At 43.2% G+C, this 25104-nt stretch overlaps 1 protein-coding gene and 2 non-coding genes across 6 annotated transcripts in view; all 3 read left to right on the top strand.

Moving 5' to 3' along the window:
* The window catches only part of LOC108289080 (myosin VIIA and Rab interacting protein), a 209767-nt gene that overhangs the window by 165317 nt on the left and 19346 nt on the right, over positions 1-25104 (top strand). For 3 of the 4 annotated variants that reach the window (XM_017508338.2, XM_017508336.2, XM_037731278.1), the window contains one exon: positions 16014-16208. The exons of the other annotated variant lie outside the window; for it this stretch is intronic. In XM_017508338.2, the coding sequence (XP_017363827.1) occupies positions 16014-16208 (195 nt within the window). The remainder of the gene's footprint in view (positions 1-16013; positions 16209-25104) is intronic. 4 annotated transcript variants of the gene reach the window in all.
* On the top strand, positions 414-477 carry LOC119468200. The gene has a single exon (XR_005196846.1). It is a non-coding gene; the product is annotated as a U7 small nuclear RNA (small nuclear RNA).
* Positions 21760-21888, top strand: LOC119468203. Its single transcript, XR_005196849.1, has one exon. It is a non-coding gene; the product is annotated as a small nucleolar RNA SNORA64/SNORA10 family (small nucleolar RNA).

Below are 25104 nucleotides of genomic sequence, written 5' to 3'. Positions count from 1 at the left end.
GGATCACAAGGTCAGGAGTTGAAAACCAGCCTGATCAAGCTAGTGAAACCCCATCTCTACTAAAAATACAAAAATTAGCCATGCGTGCTGGTGGGCAACTGTAATCCCAGCTACTGGGGAGGCTGAGGCAAGAGAATTGCTTGAACCCAGGGGACGGAGTTTGCAGTGAGCCAAAATGACACCACTGCACTCCATCCTAGCAACAGAGAGAGATTCTATCTCAAAAAAAAGAAAAAAAAAAAAGCCTGAAATATACGATTGCATAAATATTAAGGACTTATGTCCATCAAAACCATAAAATTAAAAGGAAAAGAATAGTTAAGACATAGTGCTTAAATATATAATGGGTGAAGAATTAATATCTTTATAACTCTGTATTAGTTCATTCCCACACTGCTATAAAGAAACACCTTAAGTGTTACAGCTCTTTTAGAATTTGTCTAGCAGGCTTTCCGGGTTTTGCCGGAAAGCGCCCCCCCCAAAAAAAATAAAATAATAAAAGAAATAAATAAAAGAAATACCTTGGGCTGGGTAATCTATAAAGAAAAGAGGTTAATTGGCTCACAGTTCTGCAGGCTGTTCAGGATGCATGGCTAGGGAAGCCTCAGGAAGCTTACAATCACGGCAGAAGGGGAAGCGGGCATGGCTTACGTGGCTGGAGCAGGTGGGAGAGAGTCAGGAGGAGGTGCCACACACAAGCAGGAGAGTCATCAAAAAAAAGAAAAAGAGAAACCATAAATGGCCAATAAGCATATGAAAAAATATTCAACTTTAATTGTATTACAATTTCTTTTTCTCCTGGACTGCTCTGCATGTAACAATTTTTATTTAATATAACACCTTGCCCAGAACTTGCCATATGGTTAGTACATTCATTTTTTTTTTCTTCAGTAAATGTTAGTTGAGTGTCTCAATGTGCCTGGCACTATTGAAGCACAGAGAAAATGATCATGAACAAGGCAGAGTTTATCATTTGCTCAGACAATCAGTAAGGATGCAAATTAAAGTGTTGAGATGTCACTTTTGCCTAATAAATTAGATGGTTGAAAAGAAGGATAATTGGCTCACTCTTATAGTCCCAACACTTTAGAAGGCTAAGGTGAGCAGATTGCTTGGGCCTAGGAGTTGGAGACCAGCTTGGGTGATGTAGCAAGACCCTTCTCTACAAAAAATACAAAAATCAGCCAGTCATGGTGGTGAGCAGCTGTGGTCCCAGAGGTGGGAGGAATGCTCAAGCCGGGGAAATGGAGGTTGCAATAAGCCGATATTGTGCACTGCACTCCAGCCTGGGTGACAAAGTGAGACTCTGTATCAAGAAAAAAAAAAAAAAAAAAAAAAAAAAAGAATGACATTCAGTGTTGGTAAGAGTTCAGGAAAACAGGCAAGTCTGCCACCATAAAATAGTGGGAACACATATTAGAGTTTGATAACTTGGTAATCCAAAGGAATCAAAGTGTGTATACCCTTTGATCTGGCAACTGTATTTTCAATTATTTATCCAAAGAAAAACTTGGGTAAGCAGCCAGGGGTATATTACAATGTAGTTCATCAAGCATTGTGTTTTTATTGTAGGCAAATGGCAACCTAAATGCCCGACAATAAGGGATTCTTGGAGATATGGGGAGATGGGGTTCAGATGACAGATGGGGCATGGACACTGGAACAGCAAAGATAGATTGGTCCAGATACAAGTGATACAGGGCAGGTAAGCCCCAAAATTGGGGCATAATCCAGGAGAGTTCTAGGCCTTCCCCAGGAAAGAATTCAAGGGTGAGCAGAGGATGCTAAACAGAAACTATGATGGAAGCGGCAGTGTACAGCAGCAGCAGAGGTACTGCTTTTTGCTGAGCAGGGCTACCCCGTAGGCAGTATGCCCAGAATAGCCGCTCAGAGGCACTTCTGTAGTCATATTTATACTTCCAATTTCAATAATCAAAAGTAATTCTACTTTTAATTACATGTAAATTAAGGGGCAGTTTATGAAGCAATTTATAAGATGAAAGTGGTAACTTGTCAGGTTTTGCTATAAAAAGGGGTGGTGACCTCCGGGTGTTGCCATGGCAGTGGTAAACTGACATAGCACACTGATGGGGTGTCTTATGGAAAGCTGCTTCTATCCTGGCCCTGATTTAACTAGTCCTCAATTTGGTCCAGTGTCTGAGTCCCGCCTCCTACCTTACAATTAAGTGGGTCAGTTTCATGTCAGGAAGTTGAGGAGGTTTTGTTTAATGTTCCATGTGTTTATTACCTCTCTCTTCCCCTAACCCCCGCCTCTCTCCCCATCTGCCTTTCGGAGGCAAATTCATCTTCTGAAAGTGAGGTCATGGTGGAATTGGAGGTTCAGCATTGTAGAGAGGTTTTAAAATAGCTACTGCATCAAATGCAAATAAAACAATGTGGAGATACATTGGAAGTCCCAGGCAACACTGAAAGTACAGACGAGGTCAGACCATGAACATTTACCTGATGTGTAGAGAGCCTGTAAAAGAATATAGCAATCTTGAACACAATTAAATGCAAAATTAAAAATCCATTCTATTCAAAGAAAATGTCTATTCCTAGCAGATCTATTCATAAATCCACATCATTTAGCCTAATTACACAGCATGGTTCAAGTGGTTCTGAGATTTACGGTGGAACTTCCCATATCAGAGGTTTCTAGCTTAGCCATTAATCTTCCCTGAACTAAAATCTGCATATGAATTTCAAACCATTTAGGGGATGGGGCATAGAATGAAAAGTCCATCCACAATAACAGCAAAAAAATGTGAAGTTAAAACTTTAAAAGAAAACTACAGATCTCCAAAAAATCTAGCAATTCACTGGAAGAAAGATGGTGTAAAGATAAATTCTTCCAAAATTAGGTTAGAGGTTTAATGCAATTCAAATCAAAATCTGAACCAGACGTCTTTTAACTTTTCAAAGTGAGTCTAAAAATCAAAACCATCTGATAGAATAAACAGTCAAAAATAGTTTAGAAATGTTTCGAAAAAAATAAAAGAGGCATGAAGAGAATCCGTCTATTAAGATACTACTTATATGTTTTAAAGGCACAGTAATTTGTGAGTTACTAATACAAGATGTTACAGAATAGTCCAGAAGAATAGCCTAAAATATATTAAATTTAAATCACCATTTATCTCGTGATTCCCACTCACTTTCCACACCAGGTCAGACAAAGATGGCTTTTTAATAAATGATGTTTGGACAATTGTTAGCTTGTTCTTTTGGGAGGGGAATAGGGATGTAGGAAAAGAAATGTCCTTAATTTTCACCCCAATGAAGGTATGAATGAATCCTCCTGGTTTGCAGCAATGGATAAGAGACAATATTTAAGAGGAGACAGAGAGAGATGCTCAACTTTTCTTGTAAGAGGTTGTAGCACAAGCTCTGGAGTTTGAATCCCTGCTCATTCCCCACTTCTTCAACAATGACTGATGTTCGAGGAGCTGCAGTGCAGTATGGATAAGAGAAAAAAGCTCCCTTCGCTGGTGGAACTTACCTTCTGTTGGAGGAGACAGCGGTAAACATGTAGACACATGAAGGGGAAGATGCACAACAGTGATAAGTGCTAAAAAGAAGATGAAGTAGGGCAGAGGGCAGAGTCCTGGATAGTCGGGAACTCTCTGAACAAGGGTCTTGAACTGAGACCCAAATGGCAAGCAGGAAAAAGATCTAAAGGAAGGGCTTTCCAGGCAGAGGAACACATGCCAGGCCCTAAGGTAGAGATGACTTTGACAAGTCCAAGGGACAGATAAAGAGCCAAGGTGGCTGGAGCAATGTGGCCAAGGGAAGAGTGTCGAGAGAGGTAAGAGCGGGGACAGAGCAAGCAGGGCCAGGTGGGCCATGCGGAAAGCTTCAGTCTATATTCTGGTGAGGTAGAAAGCACCTGGAAAGGTTTAAGTGGACAAGCAACAAGGAGGATTCTACATTATGAAGATCAGCCCGGCTGCCATGTGTCACCTTCTTTCCCAGCAAATGTGGAAAGTGATTTCAGGTCTCACTGGACTTCTTCAGAGCCAAGCACATGTCCTGATTCCTGCCAGTCATTAGAAATGTTTCCAATCAATATTAGGAACTATTAACTGAGAAACTGAGGAACAGTCAGTATAAGAAAGCAAAAAAAAAAAAAAAGATAAATGGCTATGATTACCTCTTAGACCAAGGAAGGAACTCCTCCTGCCTGCTCTACACCTGCCAAGGCAGGTTTGGTCAAAGGTGATGGACCCATTTCCCTTGTTTCCCTCTCCAGGCACTGATGTTGCCAATATCAGACAATAGTGGGTACCTCCAAAGAAGAAGAAAATGACCTCAGGGAAGCATAGAGATCACTGGAACTACTCTACAAACAATATACCTTTAAAATTTAGTATTTAGTCACCCTGAAAAAAGGAAAATATTTCTTTTATAGATGGCCTTGGCCATCAAGACCTGTATGACTTAAGAACCCAAACTTTCCTAGAGGTCAGTTCTCCTCTAATCCCTGTGATGTGTAATCGTTTCAGTTCATTACATATGCTAATTTATTAAGTTCATGTTCCAATTTCTTTCCACAGTTCTGTGCCACCCTCTTGCATCAAGTTACTCTTCAGGGACATGAGTCTGTTCATGGAGAATGTATTTTGACGGGTTTTAGCGGCATTGCTGGAGTGCCTTATGTTTCATGAGAACTGAAATATATTAGCATTAAATTTTTCTAGCAGATTTCTGTCAAATATTTAGAAGGACATATGGAGTTTCTTTCCTACCATTGAAAAGGAGAAAAATACATGAAAGCAAGGCATTTGGACAAACTTCCTTGCTTGCTCTGGTAGTTTCATGGAAGCATTTCATAAAGCCAAGACAGCACCTGTAATAGGGGACAGAGAGTAATGAGCGGACTGAGAATCTGGATTACACTTGGAACAGGTTTTCTTACAGAGCACATCCTTTCCCACTCTGCGGGTCAGTGGTCAGTTCTAGGTGGGCTCTGGAAGCCTCAGATGGGCGCTTGTGCTGAACAGATCTCCAGCTCTGTGGTGTGGCTTGGTCTTTGGCTTGCCAAATCAATGCCCTTACTCTGGTTGGTGTCCATTAGTAGAGGCCTGAGGACCCCCTGTTGTTAGACTCCTCTCTTCCTGTCCTGTTGTTCACTGGTCTGATTGTGCACTCAGATTCTGTTTCAGCATCACTTCCCACAGTCCACTGGGTCCAGGGAATTATGCATGTGGAAGAAGTGGTGGCGTGACCAGTGGGAGGAGCACGGGTTTGAGAAACCACTGTCTCTAGGCTCAAATCCCAGCTCTACATCTTCTTCACTGAGCCACAGTTTCTTTGTCTCTAAAGAGGGAATTAAAATATCAACCATGTCAGGTTGCTGTCAGGGCTAAATGAAATAATGAGAAGCCTGGAGTCGTACCTGGTGCAGGATGGACCCACATTAACTATGAGCTTCTTCCCTCCTTGCTGCTGCTCTTCCCTCCTGAAAGAGTCTCTTGGGAAAAACATTCAGCAAGTGGAGAAGGCATAGCCCCATATTTATTTTATGTGACTTGAACTGCTAAAAAGCTTTTCACCTCTGCCGGTAATTCCTCTCTTCACCCCTTTGTGTTCAAGCATGTCTTTACATGACCCCTGTTAAGATTTCCTGTTACCTGGGATGTCCAGTGTCCCTAATAGCTCCCCATAAGGAGCATTCATAAGTTACATGGCTGAAAAAGAGGCCTAGAGGGCCCCACACTGTCACTGTACCAAAGCCACAGTACCAAAGCCAATTATGAAGACTATAGCCCTTTACCCCTCCCCCAGGAAACTTGACCCTAAAAATAACTAATTTAAAAGAAGAACTGAACAAGTGACTCAGGTGCTGTTCCACCTGGGCATCTGGTAATCACCCACTCTCATGATGTGTGAGAAAAGGAGCTCTGAAATGTTATATTTTCTTCATTTCAATAACCTAATGAACCCTTCCTTCCCTCCTGGTATTTAAATCTTTATCTGTTTCTTCCAGATCCCCCAGCTGGGGAGCACAGCAGCACCTGGCCAGCTCCCTCTTCCTCACTGCAGCCACCACATCCTCTCAGCTTTCTCCAGAATATTGCACCTTTTATGCTTTTATCCCTGCTCTGGCTGCCCCACCTCAGGTCCTTGCAACCTTTGATTAGAGCTGCAGTTATTGTTTCCTACACTTGCTCTCTGCCTCCAATTCTCCCCAGCCCTAAATCTGTTCTTCCTGTGGCAGTCAGAATTACCTTTCTGAAGCACAGATCTCTCCTGCCAGCATGTTAAAAGCCTGGGCTTTGAAACCAGGCAGATCTGAATACTAATCCCGGCTCCTTAAGGGAAAACCTCGTCACCTCTCTTAAGCCTCAGTTCCTCATCTGTCAGATGGAGTGGTCATAGCACCTGCATCCTCTGGTGGTCAGGAAGGTTAAATGAGGCAAGGCAAATGCTGCACACAGTGAGCGCTCAGTAAGTGAGATATTGTTAACAACAGCAGCAAGAACCTGCAGTGACACCTCGTTGCCAGCAATACAAACCCCAGATGCCTGAGGCTGGCATTCGGGGCACTGTAAGACCCGGCCCCTGCCTCCCTTTTCCCACCTGTCTCCCACAGCCTTCCCCAGGCTACAGTGCCATTGACTCAGCAGCTTTCTTGTACTTCCAGACCTTACCCCAAAGTAACGTGCTAGCGGGACTTGGTTGTTCCCTCTGCAGGTCCACAGACTGCTGCTTACAGTGCGCTCAGGCCTTACCTTCTGACACGCTGTTGTGTGCTGACTGCTTCCCCCTCTGTTCTCTGAGGGTAGGGACCATGGCTTGCTGGTTTCTGCATCCCCTCCAGGGCCCAATACAGTGCCTTGGCATAGAGTGGATGCTTTCGGAAGGAGTTAAATTAGTGATGGGAGGAAATCATTGATGATGTTTGAGGGCCTTGTTTTTTCAGGGTCCCTGCAAGGCCCTGACATACCTTGTTTTCATTACATATCAGCGTGTATGGTTTGGTCTGCTCCCAGTAAAGCGAAAACAGCAGAATGACAAACTGGGAAACAACAGAATGATGGAAATGAACCTCTCTCAGTCTCTCTCTCCCTCCCTCCCTCTCTCTCTCTCTCTCTCCCTCTCCCCCCATCTCTCTCTCTCTCTCTCTTTCAAAGCCCACCTCATACTACTAAGTATTTGGCTGGACACGACCCTTTGTGTGGTGTGTGTGTGTGTGTGTGTGTGTGTGTGTGTCAGTGTGTCAGTGTTATGTTGCTTACTCTGATTTCTTAGACTATGTATTCTCATATTATTACTCCCTTTTTGGTGGTATGATCCCATCTTTATGAAATTGTAGTGGTAGACAATAATAAATTATAGTGATTTTTTTCTTTTTAAAATATTATTTGGCAAAAGAAAAAAGAAAAAGCAGCAAAGTTTAACTTTTTGGAATAATGGTAAAAGGCAGTCTTTGAAATATGAAATAGAGAAAAATGTTTCAAGACTACAGTACGTAATAGTAGGTGGCTAAACTACCAGGGACTCACCAGTGTGCCCACCTCCCACCAGGAAGCCGGCCTGCAGAGCATGTAGGAGGTGCTTGAGGAGGGGCGCACAACTGTGGATCCAGACACTGGGCAGACACCTGACACATGCCATCTAATTTAATCTTAAAAGCCTCTTGAGCTAGATGACGTTGTCTCAATTTTACAATGGAGGCTCAGAGGGATTAAGTATTTGCCCAAAGTCACGGAGACAGGGTAAGCTGAATTTCCTGGGCCTCATGGGTCTACATGTGCAAATGAGGAGGTTTCATTAGCATTAGTCCATAGTAGAAGACCACAGCATGCCCCACTGTCTCCCTCTGTTATTTTGGGGAGTCTTGGAGGAGGGGCCTGCCATGTATTCATGAACAGTCCTGTTGGAGATGCCCACTCAGGGCACCCATGGATGTCTGGAGCTGGCACCTCACCAGGCCACAGCTGCCCAGGCACTGTGGCTGCCAGGCCCTGCCCAGGTGCCTTTTCATAGAGGGGCCCCAGATCCGCGAGACGAGGGCCGTGGGTGACTTTGCCAGGCACAGGCACTTTTGCTTCAGGGCCCTTTCCTCCATAAAACACATTTTAAAATCATATTTTACAACTGTATTGGTATAAATATACCAATATATTAAAGCATGCTCCTGGTGCAAAGATTCATTCTTTTTCTCATAATTTTAAAAGAAATTAAAATATTCTCATGGCCCCCTAAAGAGATGATGGGCCCTAGGCCTATCCCTAACGAGTAAGTAAGGAGGCCCTTCACAAGACACTAAAGTGGCAGGCCCCTCGCCACTGCCTCTCTGTTTCTTGGCTGACCGTGAACCCTGATCAGACTGTATGCTTCCCTCCTCTCAAAAGTGCCAGTGTCCCTTCAGCTTCTGCCTGTTGTGCCTTTTTTCTCTTGTTCTTGTGATAGGTGTCGGAACAGCCTGTGAGGTGGAGCTAGGAAAATCTTTCTTCTCCTCCAGGCACATGTACACATCCTCAAAGCCTTTCTGCCCACCTTATATTACATCAAGACTTATATCGAGTCACATAAATAGATGCTAGGACCTGTGGCACAGATTTCGGCTCAGCTCTGAGCCCAGCTGAGACAGACACATAGACACACATGTTCCAGGGTCAATCTGTGGCTGGAATCCCCTCTTTCATTCCGAAGTGATCTCTCTCCACAAAGCCAGACGTCCAATTATTAGAACACACTCTTGCTGCTCACACATTCACAAGAGTGAGATATTCTGGTAAAGAGCATTCCTGATTATTCTAGCTTGAAATGAGTTTGCATTTTTCTGTGCAACACAAGCCTTAGAAATGAATAATGATACTGGGAAAATCTCAGGAGAATTTACAAAGATTGCTAACAAGCAGATATATCTAGTGTTTAGAATGAAAATATTTTCTCCTTTAAAATTCTACAGGCTCAGATCTCCCCTGGCAACAACTTGCATTCTCTATGTCTTGGAAAACAGTTGATAAGGAAGAGTACATAGAGTAGAAATTTGTTTATAGCCACGTTTTATATGGCGAGAAAGCATATAGGCACAGCACAGAGAGATCGCTAAGGTCAAGTATGTTTGTGTCCTGAGACAAAAAATACAAGTCTTACTCTGCCTACAGTCCTAGAGAAAAGAAATGATCAGTAGAGATGAATTGCACAGGTCCCGACTTGGTCATCTTTACTGGGGCTATTGAAACGGCCACTGTCAGGGCTGCAACCTTGATGGTAAAAGACTGTCTTCAAGGCCTGCTGCAGTACTGTGTCATTTGTGAGGGGCTAGGAGATGGAGTCTTGATGGAGGTTGACAATAGGTTCACTACCTCATTAATGAGCAATTGAGGAAGCTCCATCTCAGGCCAAAAGGAGTCAGATCTTACCTTCCTGTCCCTCTGCCCTAGTGGCTCTTTGGGGGGCTTGCAACACCAGTGTGCTTCCCCTCACCTTCTGTGCCCCAAGTGGTGGACTGTTTCAGCCCCAGTGGTTGTGAAGCTGATGTTGTAGATTTGGTGTTCCGCCTGGGCTGTGACACAGACTGAACCCGAGAAGTGGACACTTGGGCTCTCAGAGGTGAGCATCAGTCAGCAGGATGCCAGGAGTGTAAGTGCCTCAGAGTACAGACTTACATCCTACCGTGGGCCAACAGCTCAAAGTTCAACACGTGCTACCTGCACTAGGGCATACTGCCATACACTTGGCATTTTAAAGAGCATTGTGCCTGTATCTGGCACTTAATAAATGTTATTGAATTTGTATTTCATTGCTTACTAGAAGGTTGAATTTTGTTACATGGGTTTACCAGCCATTTTCATTCCATCATCTGTGGGTCCCTTAGCTGCAGGTGTCTTTGAGACCCACCTTCCTGTTCTGCAAAGCGTATTGTGTCAGCTGACTTTCTCCATGCTTTCACTTCTCCCTCATTTGCATCCATAAAACCCACATTTGATCTGTCTTATAATGAATATCTGCAGAAAGTCAGCTGCCACAGGGGAGTGCTTTGTCTGGGCTCTCAGCTCGTGCTTTGTGCCACGCACCTCATCCGTCTGGGGCTGTAAGCAATAGAAAACAGTTAGCTTTTCATTTCTCCCACATACAGGGCTCCCTCTCGGCCACCTCTGAATCTCCACCAGCTTCTCATCTGATCAAACCTCCATCCAGGCTAAATATAGCTTTTTAAACATAGTTGTAGGAGGTGCTTTTCACTTTTCTCTAGACTAGGGAGGGAACAGGACATTTACATGACAAGTCAGTGTTAGCCCTGTAGGAAAGCTATCTTTCACTGGCCAATGAGCACAGTAAGGAACAGGGAGGTTAGGTGCCCTGCCACTGTCATGTAGCTATTGAAATCCAAGTTATCTCAACTTCCAGTAGGTGCATGGTCCACCCCCACCCCAGGTCCAAGCAAACAGCCCATTCCAAGGGAACAGACAAGAAACACTTGATTCCCTACAGGTGGGAAATTGCTGTGGATTCCAGCTTGCATTTCCCAGTGGAGAGCAAAATGGAAACACCAACCAAACCAATGAAGCCATCTTCTCCAGTTTTCATGTAATTTTTGTTCAATCACTTTTTTTTTTCTTTTAGACAGAAATTCACTCTTGTTGCCCAGGCTGGAGTGCAATGGCACAATCTTGGCTCACTGCAACCTCCATCTCCCAGGTTCAAGTGATTTTCCTGCTTCAGCCTCCGGAGTAGCTGGGATTACAGGCATGTGCCACCATGCCCAGCTAATTTTTGTATTTTTAGTAGAGACGGGGTTTCACCATGTTGGCCAGGCTAGTCTCAAACTCCTGACCTCAGCCTCCCAAAGTGCCAGGATTACAGGTGTGAGCCACTGCACCAGGCCCGTTCAGCCACTTCTGCCAGCTGGAAGCTGGTTCCCTTATGAAGTGGTCCAAGTCTTTAACCAGACCATAGGTATTCCAGGTAAAGCTGTGCTGTTCTCCTCAAACCAGCTGCCTGGGCCTCCTCACTCTGACTTAAGGGAAAATGCAAATGCCTCAGGGCCCTGGACAGGAAGTCAGCATGACAAGTGGATGGGATGGGGCCCAAGGCATGTGTGATGGCAGGAACTATATTCCTCTTGTTCTCTGCTTCATGCCAGCACCTGGAACAGAGCTAGCATACCATAGGGTCCCAATGAAATATGTAGAATGAACAGAAGGGAGTGTAGAGAACTGGGAAGTGCACATCTCACAGGTGGTATTCTAGGCCAAAAAGCATGGCAAATATTTGGCTTCGAGCTTGCAACTCTCATGACTGAATAAACAAGGCTGTTTATAGATGGAATAAAACAATGATGGTCCAACAGTATTGATGGCTAACTTATCCCTTTGATTGTATGTTCAGTTGGAGTCAGGATACAGATCACTCTTTCTGTCTAAGCGTCTCTTAAGTCCTTCCCATTAATACCTTGACCTTTAATGCCCTGTGCTGTTTGGAAATTTGTGTACATTTTTACTTTATCTTCCCTCATTCTATGGTGTAAAATTTTCTGAACCCCTTGGTCATATATCTTTCTTTTCAAAAGATGTACAAGGGCACTGTGTCTATCAAATAAGGGGCAACCTTTCTAAACACATTTTGTTTCTAACAAAAGGGTAACAAATCCACTTCATGCATACAACATTGCCCTTTCTAAAATGGACTTAAGCAAACAGTGGTAGCTGGTTCTTGCCAAAATTATTTTGAGCCCAATTTGTCTCCAAAATCTGCCACATCAAGCTACTGTGTCCTGAAGAGTGGGGTACATCCTCTACACATTTTTCCTAAGGTGAGGAGTTGGCTCTGGCTGTCCTCTTGGACAATTCCGTCATTCTGGTGGGTCTGCCTCACCTTCCCTCTATCTCATTCCCCTAGGATCTCAGATCCAACCTTTCTGGTATGTAGCAAAGCCCCTCAAACCAACGGAAACAGGGCTATTGGGTCAATCAGGCAGCTATTGTGGAACAGAAAGGCTAAGGCTAAAGAGAAGCCCTCTGGCACAGGTGCCCTCACCCCAGAGTGGCTTGACAGGTGTGAGACCACGTGCCTCAGTGTTGAAGCCCAGAGCCAGCTTCTGGACTGCAGACTCAGTCACTAATTTGTCACTTAACCCCTTTGCCATCAGAAACCTCCTCTAGTGAGACAAAACCTAAAATAGAATGCATTTAGAGGAAAAAATTTTGCAAATCAAGTCATAGGTATCATTAATATTTTGGTCAAGTTTATATGGGTCACATAGGTACCTTAGGAAGGCATATCTTACCAAACATTTTACTGGTTTACTTTTTTTTTTTTTTTTTAAATGAAAGAAAGAGAAAGGGGGAGAGAGAACAGGAGTCTTGCTCTATTGCCCAGGCTGGGATGCAATCTAAAAATAGGTATTAAAAACCTCTTTTATGCCGATAATTGTACTTAACAGTGGAGACAGGAAGGAATAAGGGAAGAAAATAGCAAACAAACAGCCAACCAATATTTTATTTAAATCTGTGAAATGCTATGCAAATGCCGAAGAGTGATTTACTTCCATTTATGTGGTCACTTTCAAAATAGGTGCAATGTGATACTGAAAAAAATGTATGTTCTGTGGCCCTGGGGTGAAGAATTCTATAAATATTTACTGAGTTTACTTGTTCCAGGTCTCAGTTCAAATCATAAATGTCCCTGTTAATTTTCTATCTCGTTGATCCGTCGAATATTAGCAATGTGGTGTCAAAGTCTCCTGCTATTATTGTGCGGGAGTCCAAGTCTCTTTATAAGTCGTTAAGAACTTGTCTTATGTATCTGGGTGCTCCTATATTGGGTGCAAATATATTTATGATCATTGACTCCTGTTGTTACATTGATCCTTTTACCATTATGTAATGTCCTTCTTTGTTTATTTTAGTCTTTGTTACTATTAAAGTCTATTTTGTCAGAGACGAAAGTTACAACTCCTGTTTTTTTTTTGCTCTCCATCTGGTTGGTGAGTCTTCCTCGAACCTTTTGTTTTGAGTCTGTGTGTCGTTGCTTATGAGATGGATCTGGATACAGTGTGCTGATGGGTTTTGACTTTTTATTCAATTTGCGTGTCTGTGTCTTTGATTGGGGCGTTTAATCCATTTAAATTTAGGATTAATATTGATATTTGTGAGTTTAATATTGTCATTTAATGCTAGCTAGCTATATTGCCCATTAGTTGATACAGATTCTTCTTTATGAAGATACTCTTTACCTTTTGGTAAGTTTTTGGGATGACTGATACTGGTTGTTCCTTTCTGTGTGTAGTGCTTCTTTCAGAAGCTCTTGTAAAGCAGGCCTGGTGGTGATGAAATCGGAGCGCTTGCTTGTTCCTGAAAAATTTTATTTTTCCTTCATTTATGAAGTTTAGTTTGGCTGGATATGAGATTCTGGGTTGAAAATTCTTTTCTTTGAGGATATTGAATATTGATCCCCACTCACTTCTAGTTTGTAGGGTTTCTGCTGAGAGATCTGCTGTGACCTGACCTTTCTCTCTAGCTGCCCTTAGAATTTCTCCTTTATTTCAACCCCGGTGAATCTAACGATTATGTGTCTCGGGGTTGCTCTTCTTGAGGAATATCTTTGTGGTGTTCTCTGTATTACCTGGAGTTGAGTATTGTCCTGCCTTACTAGGTTAGGAAAGTTTTCCTGAATAATATCCTGAAGAATATTTTCTAACTTGGATTCATTCTCTTCATGACATTCAGGTACACCTATCAAATGCAAATTAGGTCTTTTCACATAGTCTCATATTTCCTGTACACTTTGCTCATTCCTTTTTACTTTTTCTTCTCTAATCTTGCCTTCTCGTTTCCTTTCATTAAGCTGGCCTTCGACCTCTGATATCCTTTCTTATGCTTGATCAATTTGAGTGTTAAAACCTGTGCATACTTCATGGAGTTCTCCTATTGTATTCCTCAGTTCCATTAATTCATTTATATTCCTCTCTAAATTGTCTATTCTCGTTAGGATTTCGTCAAACCTTTTTTCAAGGTTCTTAGTTTCTTTACATTGGGCTAGAACATGTTCTTTTAACTCAGAAGTTTCTTATTATCCACCTTCTGAAGCCTTATTCTGTTATTGGAATGCACTCATTCTCCATCAGGCCTTGTTCCCTTGTTGATGAGGAACTGTGATCCCCTGTAGAGGGAGAGGCATTCTGATTTTGAGTATTCTCAGCCTTTTTACGCTGGTTTCTTCCCGTCATTGTAAATTTATCCACCTGTTGTCTTTGTAATTACCGACTTTCAAATTAGGTCTCTGAGTGGACGTCCAACTTGTTGATTCCCAGCACCGAAATCTGAGCAACCCACTGCACCGGCTAAAACAGCGGTGTTAAGATTCTTGGTGCTTTTCTGCCCAGGAATCTCCGGTCTGGCTTCCCTCTTGAGTCCCTTTTTCAATCAGCTGAATGGGCGACTCTGCCTTCCCGGAGCTCCAAACGTCGACCAAAAGGGGACCCAGTCCCGTTTACTCTGCACCGACAACCGCCACGCCAAGGCGCTGGCAAAACTGCCGCGCTGGCCACAAGAGTGGCGCTGGTGACCTGCGGGCCTCCTCCGCTGGGAATCTCCTGGTCCATGAGCAACAAAAATTTGTCTGAAAGTGTGGCATCCTCTTGTTCTCTGCGCTTTCACTGGGAGCTACAATCCTGAGCTGCTAGTAATCAGCCATCTTGGATCTCTCTCCCCTGGTTTACTTCTTTAAACATTTTACTGGTCACATGAAACATGATGTGATGAGATAAACAAAGCTGTTTGTAGATGGAAACCATGACTGCCAAGCAACAGTGATCTCCAGCTTATTGCATGGTGCTATATGTTCAGATGAACTCAAAATGCAGATGATTCTCTGAGGTTGAAGGACCTCTGCACCATTAATAACGTTGGCCCAAATCTGGATTGATTGTAATTTTGAGCCATGAATGTAAAAGTTGGAAGTGACCTGTGTCAGTCAAGAATATGTTCAGCCACAGATAACAGAAAACCTGGCCAACAGTGGCTTCGGCAAATAGGGGATCTTTTTTTTCACATAACATGATATTCAGAGGCAGATGGCAACTCCCAGTGGTTCACCCAATCCAATGCTGTCTGAGTCAAGGCTCTTTCAGCCTTTCTGCTCCATGTCACTTGGAGGTTTGGCATTCATCTTCAATCTTGTTGGCTCATAAGCTGCATGTCTATTTTTAAGGCAGAAACAAGTGAGGAGGAAGAGAGGGGCATTAGATGCACCAGTTCCCCTGATTAGGAAAACAAAAGCTTATCTAGAAACCCCTCAAACTTTCTCAGACTAGATCATTTTGGATTCTAGTCAAAATGATGTCACATGACTATGCCTAGCTGCAAGGGAAGCAGGGAAATGGGTATTTCCCTGTCATCAATGCCACAGAGGAGCTGATAGCAGAATCTACAGGGCCCTGGGGGTTCCCTCCATGGTGGAAGAAAGCAAGAGAGAATGAGCTTGAAAATGGATGTCTGAGCTAATACACTGTCTATCAAGACACAGCATAGAAATTCTAATACTTTCATTGTACAAATGGCAAAAATGAGTTCCAGAAATGGAAAATAACTTGGCCAAGTTCCCATAATTGGGTGAATTTAGAGCCAAAACTGGAGCCCAGTTCTCTTAAATGGCAGTCCAGAAAGCTACCCACTGGACCACACTTCAGTCTGAGACTGAAGTTTTGCTGAGGAAGTAGAATATTATTCAGCAAATAAGGTAAGAGATATTAAACTACCAGCAGTGGCCAGAGGACATACAGCTTCCACTCTAGCCCTCTTTCCTCCTTCCTTCCCCAAGAATCTGAAATAATTTATTGGGAGTCACAGAAACTAGGTGAAGTCAAATCAGGTCTCCCCTCAGTTCTCTTCTGCTGTGTCAAGTTTTATCTTCTCATTCTTCAGCACATTGGTGTTTGTGTGTGGAATCACAGAATCAACCTCATGATGATGAGTGTCATAACAACATAAAATTTCTGTGTCATTGTTAATGTGCTGTTCTTGTCTTCTGCCCCCTTCTGTTATCGGACCAAACAGAAGTTTTCTGCTGTTTCTCTCTGCAACATCTCCACAGAAGTCCTGAAAGTCATCAATGCCACAGAGGAGTTGATAGCAGAATCTACAGGGCCGTGGGAGTCCCCTCAAGTCCCTCCTGACAGAGAGAAGGGGACATTTCCTCGTGGGACAGACCAAGTAAGACTGGATGAGCAGCTGACTTCCCTGGAAGAAAATGTAAGAGGGTGTGGGAGTGCCCTGTCTAGGGTGAATGTGTGTGTGAAGAAGCAACTGATGAAGTTGTAGTTTATCATGAAGAGTACAAGGGCACACACACACACCACTACCACTATAGCAAATACATTCTCAGGAAGGGTCTTAGGTTGAATTCCCCAGAAGCAGACCCTGAGATGAGGACTTGTGTGCATGTGACTTATTAGGGAATACTTGCAAGGGAAGCTGGTAAGAGAATGGGGAAAGTAAGGGAAAGGGAAGAATCCGAACAAGGACATGATCTTACACAAAGAGTACCTTCAGCCTTATCCTTCAGGGAGCTCTGGAGTAGCAGGTGCATCTCAAAGTTGTCCTGACCTAAGGCGAAAGAACTGGCCCTTCCTACAACCAGTAGGCACTTCAGTCTGTCTGCACTCAGGCAGTGTCTCCAGTAGCCCAAAGGCAGTCCTCTGTGTAGATATGGGCTGCTGGGAACAAAAGCACATGGAGGCTTGGTGGGCAGGGAGAGGAGTATAGAGAAACTATAAAAGAAATCCAAGGGGATCCAGGTGGGAGCATCGCCAGTGCCACTCCAGGGGATGAAGCGGTTGCCAAAAGAACTGAAGTTACTACAACTAGTCTTCTCTGCTTCCCTAATGTAAGATACCAACACGATCATATATAATTTATGTTTCCAATGAATCACCAAGCCTCCTTGTGGCATTAGCAACAAGAAGCCCACTGCCTTTCTTCTGAGTCTACCTCACTACCCCAGAATTGTCCAAGCACTCTGGGAACTGAGTAAGACTCTATTGCATTACCTCATGACCACATCTAGACCTCAGACTGCCATCACTTCCCCTCCCCCATTCCTATGCTCCCCACTAGGATGCTAACCAGCCATTGCTAGTGGATCTGCCGATCAAGAGGAAATGCCTAACATCAACTATATTTACAATTACATTTCTTCTTTGAAAATAAAACATTTAGCATAATGCTTGGCAAAAAGTACACAATAAATGCTGGCTATTCTTATTAGTATTTGGAAGGCATGTCATCAGCCAACTCCTAAAATGATCCCATTAAAATTCACTAAGGAATCAGTTGTTAAAAGTGGTTCCAACTTTAATAACACACACCCTTAGCTCTTTCTCTCATCCTGGGACAAGTATGCATTTGCTGCTTTCGGGAGAAAGACACTTGAGAAAGAAAGGAAATCAAACAAGTCCTATTGGTGATTCTGCTTTATTGAAGAAGCATCCATTTTTACTGAAGTGTAGGCAGAGTGGCCCAGAAGACTCATCTGCCTCATTCACCCCGTGTTTACTTGCTGCTTCTTCTGAGGACCCTGACTTAGGTAGCTGGGCCTTCCCTGGTGCCAGGTCCTTTTCTGCCTGAAGGAAGCCATGCCTGAGAGTCAGGGTCACAGGAAAAGGGAGTGAGGTCTACCAGATGTCTGGAAAAGAGGAAGGGGATGTAGGGGAAGCTGTTCTTAATCCATTTCAACATTTAGAAGGGTTAAAGACCATCAGCCAAGTCAGCTGGTTCCCTGTGGAAACTTACCAATGTACTTGGGGGAGGGAGGAGAAAACAGTCCTTACATTTACCTTTCTTCAGATTCAATTCCATTTAGTTTGTACTCCTAAAAGGTATTTGCAAGTATAATTATAGTCATGTGCTGCATAATAAGGTTTTGGTTAATGGCAAATCACATATATAATGGTGGTGGTCCCGTAAGATTATAATTCTGGATTTTTACTGTACCTTTTCTATGTTTAGATATATAAATAATTACCGTGGTGTTACAGTTGCCTATAGTATTCAGTACAGTAACATGCTGTAGCCTAGGAGCAACAGGCTAGGCGTGAAGTAGGCTATACCATCTAGGTTTGCATAGGTACACTCTGTGATGCTCACACAATTATGCATTTCTCATAATATATCCTCATGGTTTAACAAACCATGACTATGTTAGGTTAAAGGATTTTGTAATTTCCCCCTTCCTTTCAAAGAGAATAAAAAATTATTGGCTGTCAAGAGTCTAGGTGGCCTGCAGGAGGGGTGCATGTGACTGATGACTCTGGAGTTCAAGAACGCTGTCACTGCCCCTTGAGGAATTGCGTGTTCAGTTTGGCATAATAGGTATATTTGCTAGTAATGGATTTTTCAGTCCTTTTGATTTGTGATGAAGAAAAAACAATATAAAAAAAAATCTTACAGGTAAATATTCATGATCACTGTTGAGTATTTCAGGAAATAGCTAATAAGAATTTTCCAGATATTGCTCTAATGAATGCTGCTCCCAGAAATCAGAAATTGTTATTACAGGATTTTTTTCCCATTTATTTATTTTATTGCCTTTTAGGTTTTGGGGTACATGTGAACAACATGCAAGATTGTTGCATAGGTACACATGTGGCAGTGTGATTTGCTGCCTTCCCCCCCATCACCTACAACTGGCATCTCTCCCCTTGCTATCTCTCCCCAGCTCCCCACCCCCCACCGTCCCTCCCCTATTTCCCCCCAACTGACCCCAGTGTGTAGTGCTCCCCTCCCTGTGTCCATGTGTTCTCATTGTTCAACACCCGCCTATGAGTGAGAACATGCGGTGTTTGATCTTCTGCTCTTCTGTCAGTTTGCTGAGAATGATGGTTTCCAGGTTCATCCATGTCCCTACAAAGGACACGAACTCATCGTTTTTGATGGCTGCATAATATTCCATGGTGTATATGCGCCACATTTTCCCTGTCCAGTCTATCATCGTTGGGCATTTGGGTTGGTTCCAGGTCTTTGCTATTGTAAACAGTGCTGCAATGAACATTCGTGTGCACGTGTCCTTATAGTAGAACGATTTATAATCCTTTGGATATATACCCCGTAATGGGATTGCTGGGTCAAATGGAATCTCTATTTCTAGGTCCTTGAGGAATCGCCACACTGTCTTCCACAATGGTTGAACTAATTGACACTCCCACCAACAGTGTAAAAGTGTTCCTATTTCTCCACATCCTCTCCAGCATCTGTTGTCTCCAGATTTTTTTAATGATCGCCATTCTGACTGGCGTGAGATGGTATCTCAATGTTTTGATTTGCATTTCTCTGATGACCAGTGATGATGAGCATTTTTTCATGTTTGTTGGCCTCATGTATGTCTTCTTTTGTAAAGTGTCTGTTCATATCCTTTGCCCAGTTTTGAATGGGCTTCTTAGTTTTTTTCTTGTAAATCTGTTTTAGTTCTTTGTAAATTCTGGATATCAGCCCTTTGTCAGATGGGTAAACTGCAAAAATTTTTTCCCATTCTGTTGGTTGCCGATTCACTCTAATGACTGTTTCTTTTGCTGTGCAGAAGCTGTGGAGTTTGATTAGGTCCCATTTGTCTATTTTGCTTTTGTTGTCAATACTTTTGGTGTTTTGGTCATGAAGTCTTTGCCTACACCTATGTCCTGAATGGTTTTGCCTAGATTTTCTTCTAGGGTTTTTATGGTGTTGGGTCTTAATGTTTAAGTCTTTAATCCATCTGGGGTTAATTTTAGTGTAAGGTGTCAGGAAGGGGTCCAGTTTCTGCTTTCTGCACATGGCTAGCTAGTTTTCCCAACACCATTTATTGAACAGGGAATCCTTTCCCCATTGCTTGTTTTTGTCTGGTTTGTCAAAGATCAGATGGTTGTAGATATGTTGCGTTGCGTCTGAGACCTCTGTTCTGTTCCATTGGTCTGTATCTCTGTTTTGGTACCAGTACCATGCTGTTTAGATTACTGTAGCCTTGTAGTATAGTTTGAAGTCCGGTAGTGTGATGCCTCCCGCTTTGTTCAGGATTTTTTTTTTTTTTAAGTAGAGATGGGGTCTTGCTCTGTTGCCCCAATTGGTCTAGAACTCCTGACCTGTCAAGTGATCCTCCTGCCTTGGCCTCCCACAGTACTGGGATTATAGACAAGAGCCATTGTGTCCAACCTGAAGTATTTTTTGATAAAAGTTGAAACAACAACAAATTTTTTTAAATGCAGGCTAGGTGTGATGGCTCACGCCTGTAATCCCAGCACTTTGGGAGACCAAGGGAGGATTGCTTGAGGCCAGGAGTTCGAGACCAGCCTGGTCAACATGGTGAGATCCTATCTCTATGAATAAATTTACATATATCTATACTAATGCTTGTTTCACTTTAAAAGTTGAAGATACTCTCCCTTGGGGCTCCCATAAAGCCTATGCATGTATCTGTCTGATCACTTTTCATACTTTGCATCTTTTCTGTTCCCTCATCCATCTCCCATTAGGCTGGCACTATTAACATTTGGATTAGATAATTCTTTGTGTGGGGCTGTCCTGTGCACAGTAGGATAGTTAGCAGCACCCCTGGTCTCTACCCGCTAGATGCCAGTAGCAGCATACTCCCAGTGTGACAGTCAAAATGTCTCCAGACACTGTCAAATGTTAGGGGTTTGGGGCAGGGCAAAATCAGCCCCAGATTGGGAACACGATATATAAATTCCTGAAAAACAGGGTTTACCACCTTTTATGTCTGTAGCCTACCCCAGTGCACCACCCAGAGCCTGACACAGAGGAAGCACTTAGTGAATGATTAGCTGATGTATGACTACGCCAGAGGAATGATGTCCTTTTTTAAAAGAACTGCTTGACTTCTCACATGCAGGGTCTCTGTTCTTTAAATGTGTCTCTAACACAGCTGAGTCCTGAGATGGCCCGGATCCTGGACACACTGAATTGAAAAGGTTAAAGACAGGGTTCACTAGCAAACGAATGTATTTTTTACAAAGTATGGTATCAAAAAACAGTGTGTGAAATATCTGGTTTAAATGACAATGGTCAGTTCTCATGGCATACTTAAAGATACCCTGCCCTTTTATTTTTACCTCCAAGGAGCATATTGAAAAGAATGCAATGGCCTTATTGGAGTTTTCATCTTGTAAGATCCTTTAATTGTAAGTTATGTGTTTTGTTTTGTTTTTTCCTTGAGTTCATTGACAGTTTCAATTTAAAATGCATCCACTTACAGACTGAAGATGTCAGAAGCCCCAGAGGGACGGTGGCTGGAAGGCCCAGTCTGTAGGTGATTGTTCCCCTGTCCTGCACCCCTCATGCTTCTCCTGTTCCCAAAGAGTTAACTGCCTTATTCCTCTTCCTTTCCTTCCCCCAGCCTTCAGCTTTTTAAATTTCACCTCAGAAGAAACTCCATCCATATTCTTTTGAATTCTATGGGCTTTTGAGTCAGGGAAGGGATGACTCTTCCTCTCTTTAATTCAACAGATCACAGAGCCATGGGCACGTTGCCTCTCTGCTGCTGCTCTTGGATGGAATTCAGCTGAGAAGCCAGGGCGGTTCTTAAACTGTCCTCTGGGTGCAGCTGATCTCATTAAATCGCGGCTTTTGTTGGTCTGCAGAAGAAAGAGCAGTCCTGCACTCCTCCGCTGTTCTCCTTTGTGCTGGGGAACCTAGGGACTGTTAGAAATAGCAACGGTGACACTATTCTCGCCTCCTGAACATTGGTTACTGCAGGACAGGACTCGGGGGAAAGAAAGAACATTTAGTTGAGGATGTTCACTTTTAAAAATACTTCTGAAGACTCCCAGCTCTGCCAGTTACACTAGGCTTCACTGGTGTTGCTTTTGTAACAGGGAGGGAGAGAAAGGATCTCCCCAGGACCTTGGATTGTTCTTACTGTGGCCTCTCTTTCCAGGCTCAGATGGGTCCTGAGCAAAATGGGAAAAAAGGAAAAAAATTAAAAATACTTCTGAAGGTTCCAGAGCTACATAAGATAAAGAAACATCACATTTACATATCCAATCTCCTGTTTTCATAAACTGCCTTGTTAACCCCCTTAATGAGCAGAGGGCATGGGTATTTGAGAATTCCCTTCCTCTCTCAGCTTTGACGCGTCTGACCTGCTATCTGGCATTAGTGCTGTGAAATCAACTCTTGTCTCCCCTAAAGGCAGGAACAACCTGGGGCTAATCCCAGCCTCCACAACAGTACGCAGTGAGGGCTCAGTTCCTGGGCTGAATGCCCGAGTCTCTAGGTATTTTAAACTCTTGCTGTGAAGAGCTCCGCTATACCTGCTGGGGTCTGGCTGGAAGAGGAGCATTTCATGAAGGGGTTGTTAACTCAAGTGTGGGCAAGGTTAAGGGATGCTGAGGTGGAATAGTAGCAATAGAAGGAAGCCGCTGCCAGCCCTAGACAGTGTAACCAGGGCCCAGGGAGAGAGGAAGCCTGGAAAACAGCCCCTAGAGGGAGCTATAACCACAGGGCTGGAGCTGCAACCAGAACCCCGATGCCCACAGAGTGAGAGTGGGGAAGAAACACTCTTCTAATACTTCCTTGATCTACTTCTGGCATCTCCACTGGCCAAACCCATCCCAGCCAGCCAGGAAGCCCTGGTAATGAAGTCCAAATAGGTCAGCCTCCCAGGGAACAGGGCAGGACAAAGAAGGATAGAACGTGGATCTAGAAGGTCAACAGCGAACGATTAACATGAGCATTCTCAGACCCGTGGTGTGAATAGTAGGACTGCCGCCTTGAGGATGTATGCAGGGTTGTAAACGGGGTTGGGGGGTAGAGGGGGGAATGAGTGAGCAGCCTCCCTCCACCATCACCATCAGAGGACTTGCCTTATTCTCATCTTTGCTCAATGATAGAGGCAAATTGGAGTAACCCATAATCCCCAGCCACAGAGGGAGTGCAGGGCAAACCCAACTTCCCTGTTAGCTCTGCCCCGTATTGCCCATGGAGTATACAACCAGTGGCGGCAACAGCAGACCTGCACTGCGGGAGCCAAGCTCTGCCACTGAATCCAGGTCCATGCAGCAGATGTTGGTCCTCTTTCTCAAAACTCTCCTGCAACCCTCACCGCACTAAGGAGGATGTGGCACTAGAAGTTGTGGAGATGGTCATGGTTACTCAGGTGGTTCTCTGCCCTCAGAGAGCAAAGAAAGAAATACATTAGTCCCCTAAAGTATATTTCATGGAAAGCCAAATCCAACAACATGCTCTAAGGTCAACTAAGTCTGGGAAACTTGCATACTCTTTCTAGGAAAATTGAGATACATATTAGCACATTAAAGCCTCTCAGAAGAACTGCAGTAAAGAAGTCTGTTTAATGTTCTTTATTCTAGAGAGTTTAATCACAAATAGGTGTTTCATTAAAGAAACACCTATTCTTCTCCCTTGAACCACTTTGAGAAAGTCTTGTTGAACCAAGAGCCAGTGAATGTGATCACAGGCATCAATGATTAGAGTTTGAAGAGGTCATAGATTACTCAGACATGGTAACCATCGTTCTCACCAAAAGTGGACCTTAACTTGCCAAGCAAGTCCAAGTGAACATTTTTCAAATGGGTTATGCTTTATAAAGCTAGAATACCATTTCATCGTATAGCATGTTGCCTTTGGTTATTTCAAGCCAGCAACAGAGCCAATATCATATCCATCTATTACCATAGTAACTCTAGTACCTTTATGTTAAAATCTGAAATGCAAACTGTTATAACATTCCAACCGGGAATATCATAGCATCATAGGGCAAGGAGGATAAAGGCAAGGAAACTGGCTTCAGCCCTCCCCAGATCACTTCCAGGCTCCACCAGTCCCCAGTTGTGAGACCTCAGAAAGTCACTAAACCTTCCTAGAGCATAAAATATTCTCATCTTGAACGTGATGATGTTAATAGTATCTACCTCAGGGATTGCTATGAACATAAATAAGTCAACCTAAAGCCCTTGGCTCAGCCACTGGCTCAATAACCTAATGCTGCCATCATCACGATCGTTCCCACCATCATCATCATTACCTCCTCCAGTCCTTCAGGCACCATCGATTTGGCTGTAAATTCCTGTTCAGCCGGTATCAGTGCCAAACCACTGAATCTCTCCTTCCTCCTGGTGCCAGGAAAGTAGGCTTTTAGCAAACACAGAGTAAAAGATGAACATTCTGGCCTTGCTGAGGGCTTGGAGCTTTTTCATCTTGCTTTGTCTTGGCAGGAAAAAAAAGGAGCATTAGCAAATGAACATGTTGAAGATGTAAACAGCAATCAGGTTGATACACATCCCAGGGTGTGATGACATTGAGTCTTGCATGTTTCTGCTAAAATCAAAGTTCTAATCTAAGACCTTAGTTACGTCAAGTTATGTTTAACCATTGCCATGTTTAATTATTTCATTTCATTTAAATCACTCCAAAATTTGTTTCATTGTGAAAACTGTAGATTTATATTTTAAATTAGCTTATTACAATAAATTGACTTTTTTTTGGTGTAGATAGGGAAAAGTATTAAAAAAGTATAATAAACTTCAAACTGTTCTGGCTCCTCCTGCCCCTCCCCTCCCCGTTTCTCCTCCTTTTCCTCACCCCTAATTTTTTTTTTTTTAACCCTCTGAAGGGAAGTTTTTCAACTTCAGAAATTTGGAGATACATGTTTGAATAATTTCTTCACTCAAATACCTTTGAAATACTCATCATTTATTTCATATGACAATAAAGAACCCTTTCTTGCTTTAAAAACAAAAATAAATGGCTATGATTAAATTGTAAAGAGCTCCTAGAAATAGAATTTCTCTGTATGAAACAGAATTACATGTTCAACATCTGATAAAGGAATAGAAAACAAAAGATAAACTGAAGTTTGGCAATTCCCAACAGACATTTGATTCGTGGCCCCTGTATGACTGGTGAATCATTGGATGTGACATCTTCTGTACCAGTCACTGCTGAAAGCTCCCACAGCCCAGGTAATTATGCCTGGTGATGGTGCACAGTCAAATTTGCTATCATCAGACCTGTACCTGCCTTTGTTCCATCTTAGAATGTTTTGTAAAATTGCCAGTTTTTAAACAGATGAGTTAATCATAACAAGGAATTGACAGAGTGGGAACATCCACAGGCGTCTTTCCCTCACCAGCACAGCATCATTAAG

The sequence above is a fragment of the Cebus imitator genome, unplaced genomic scaffold (assembly GCF_001604975.1).
Source record: "Cebus imitator isolate Cc_AM_T3 unplaced genomic scaffold, Cebus_imitator-1.0 Scaffold391, whole genome shotgun sequence".
In the NCBI taxonomy this organism is placed as follows: Eukaryota; Metazoa; Chordata; class Mammalia; order Primates; family Cebidae; genus Cebus; species Cebus imitator.
The sequence above is the reverse complement of the archived record's forward strand: the minus strand, read 5'-3'. Positions and strand labels throughout refer to the sequence as shown.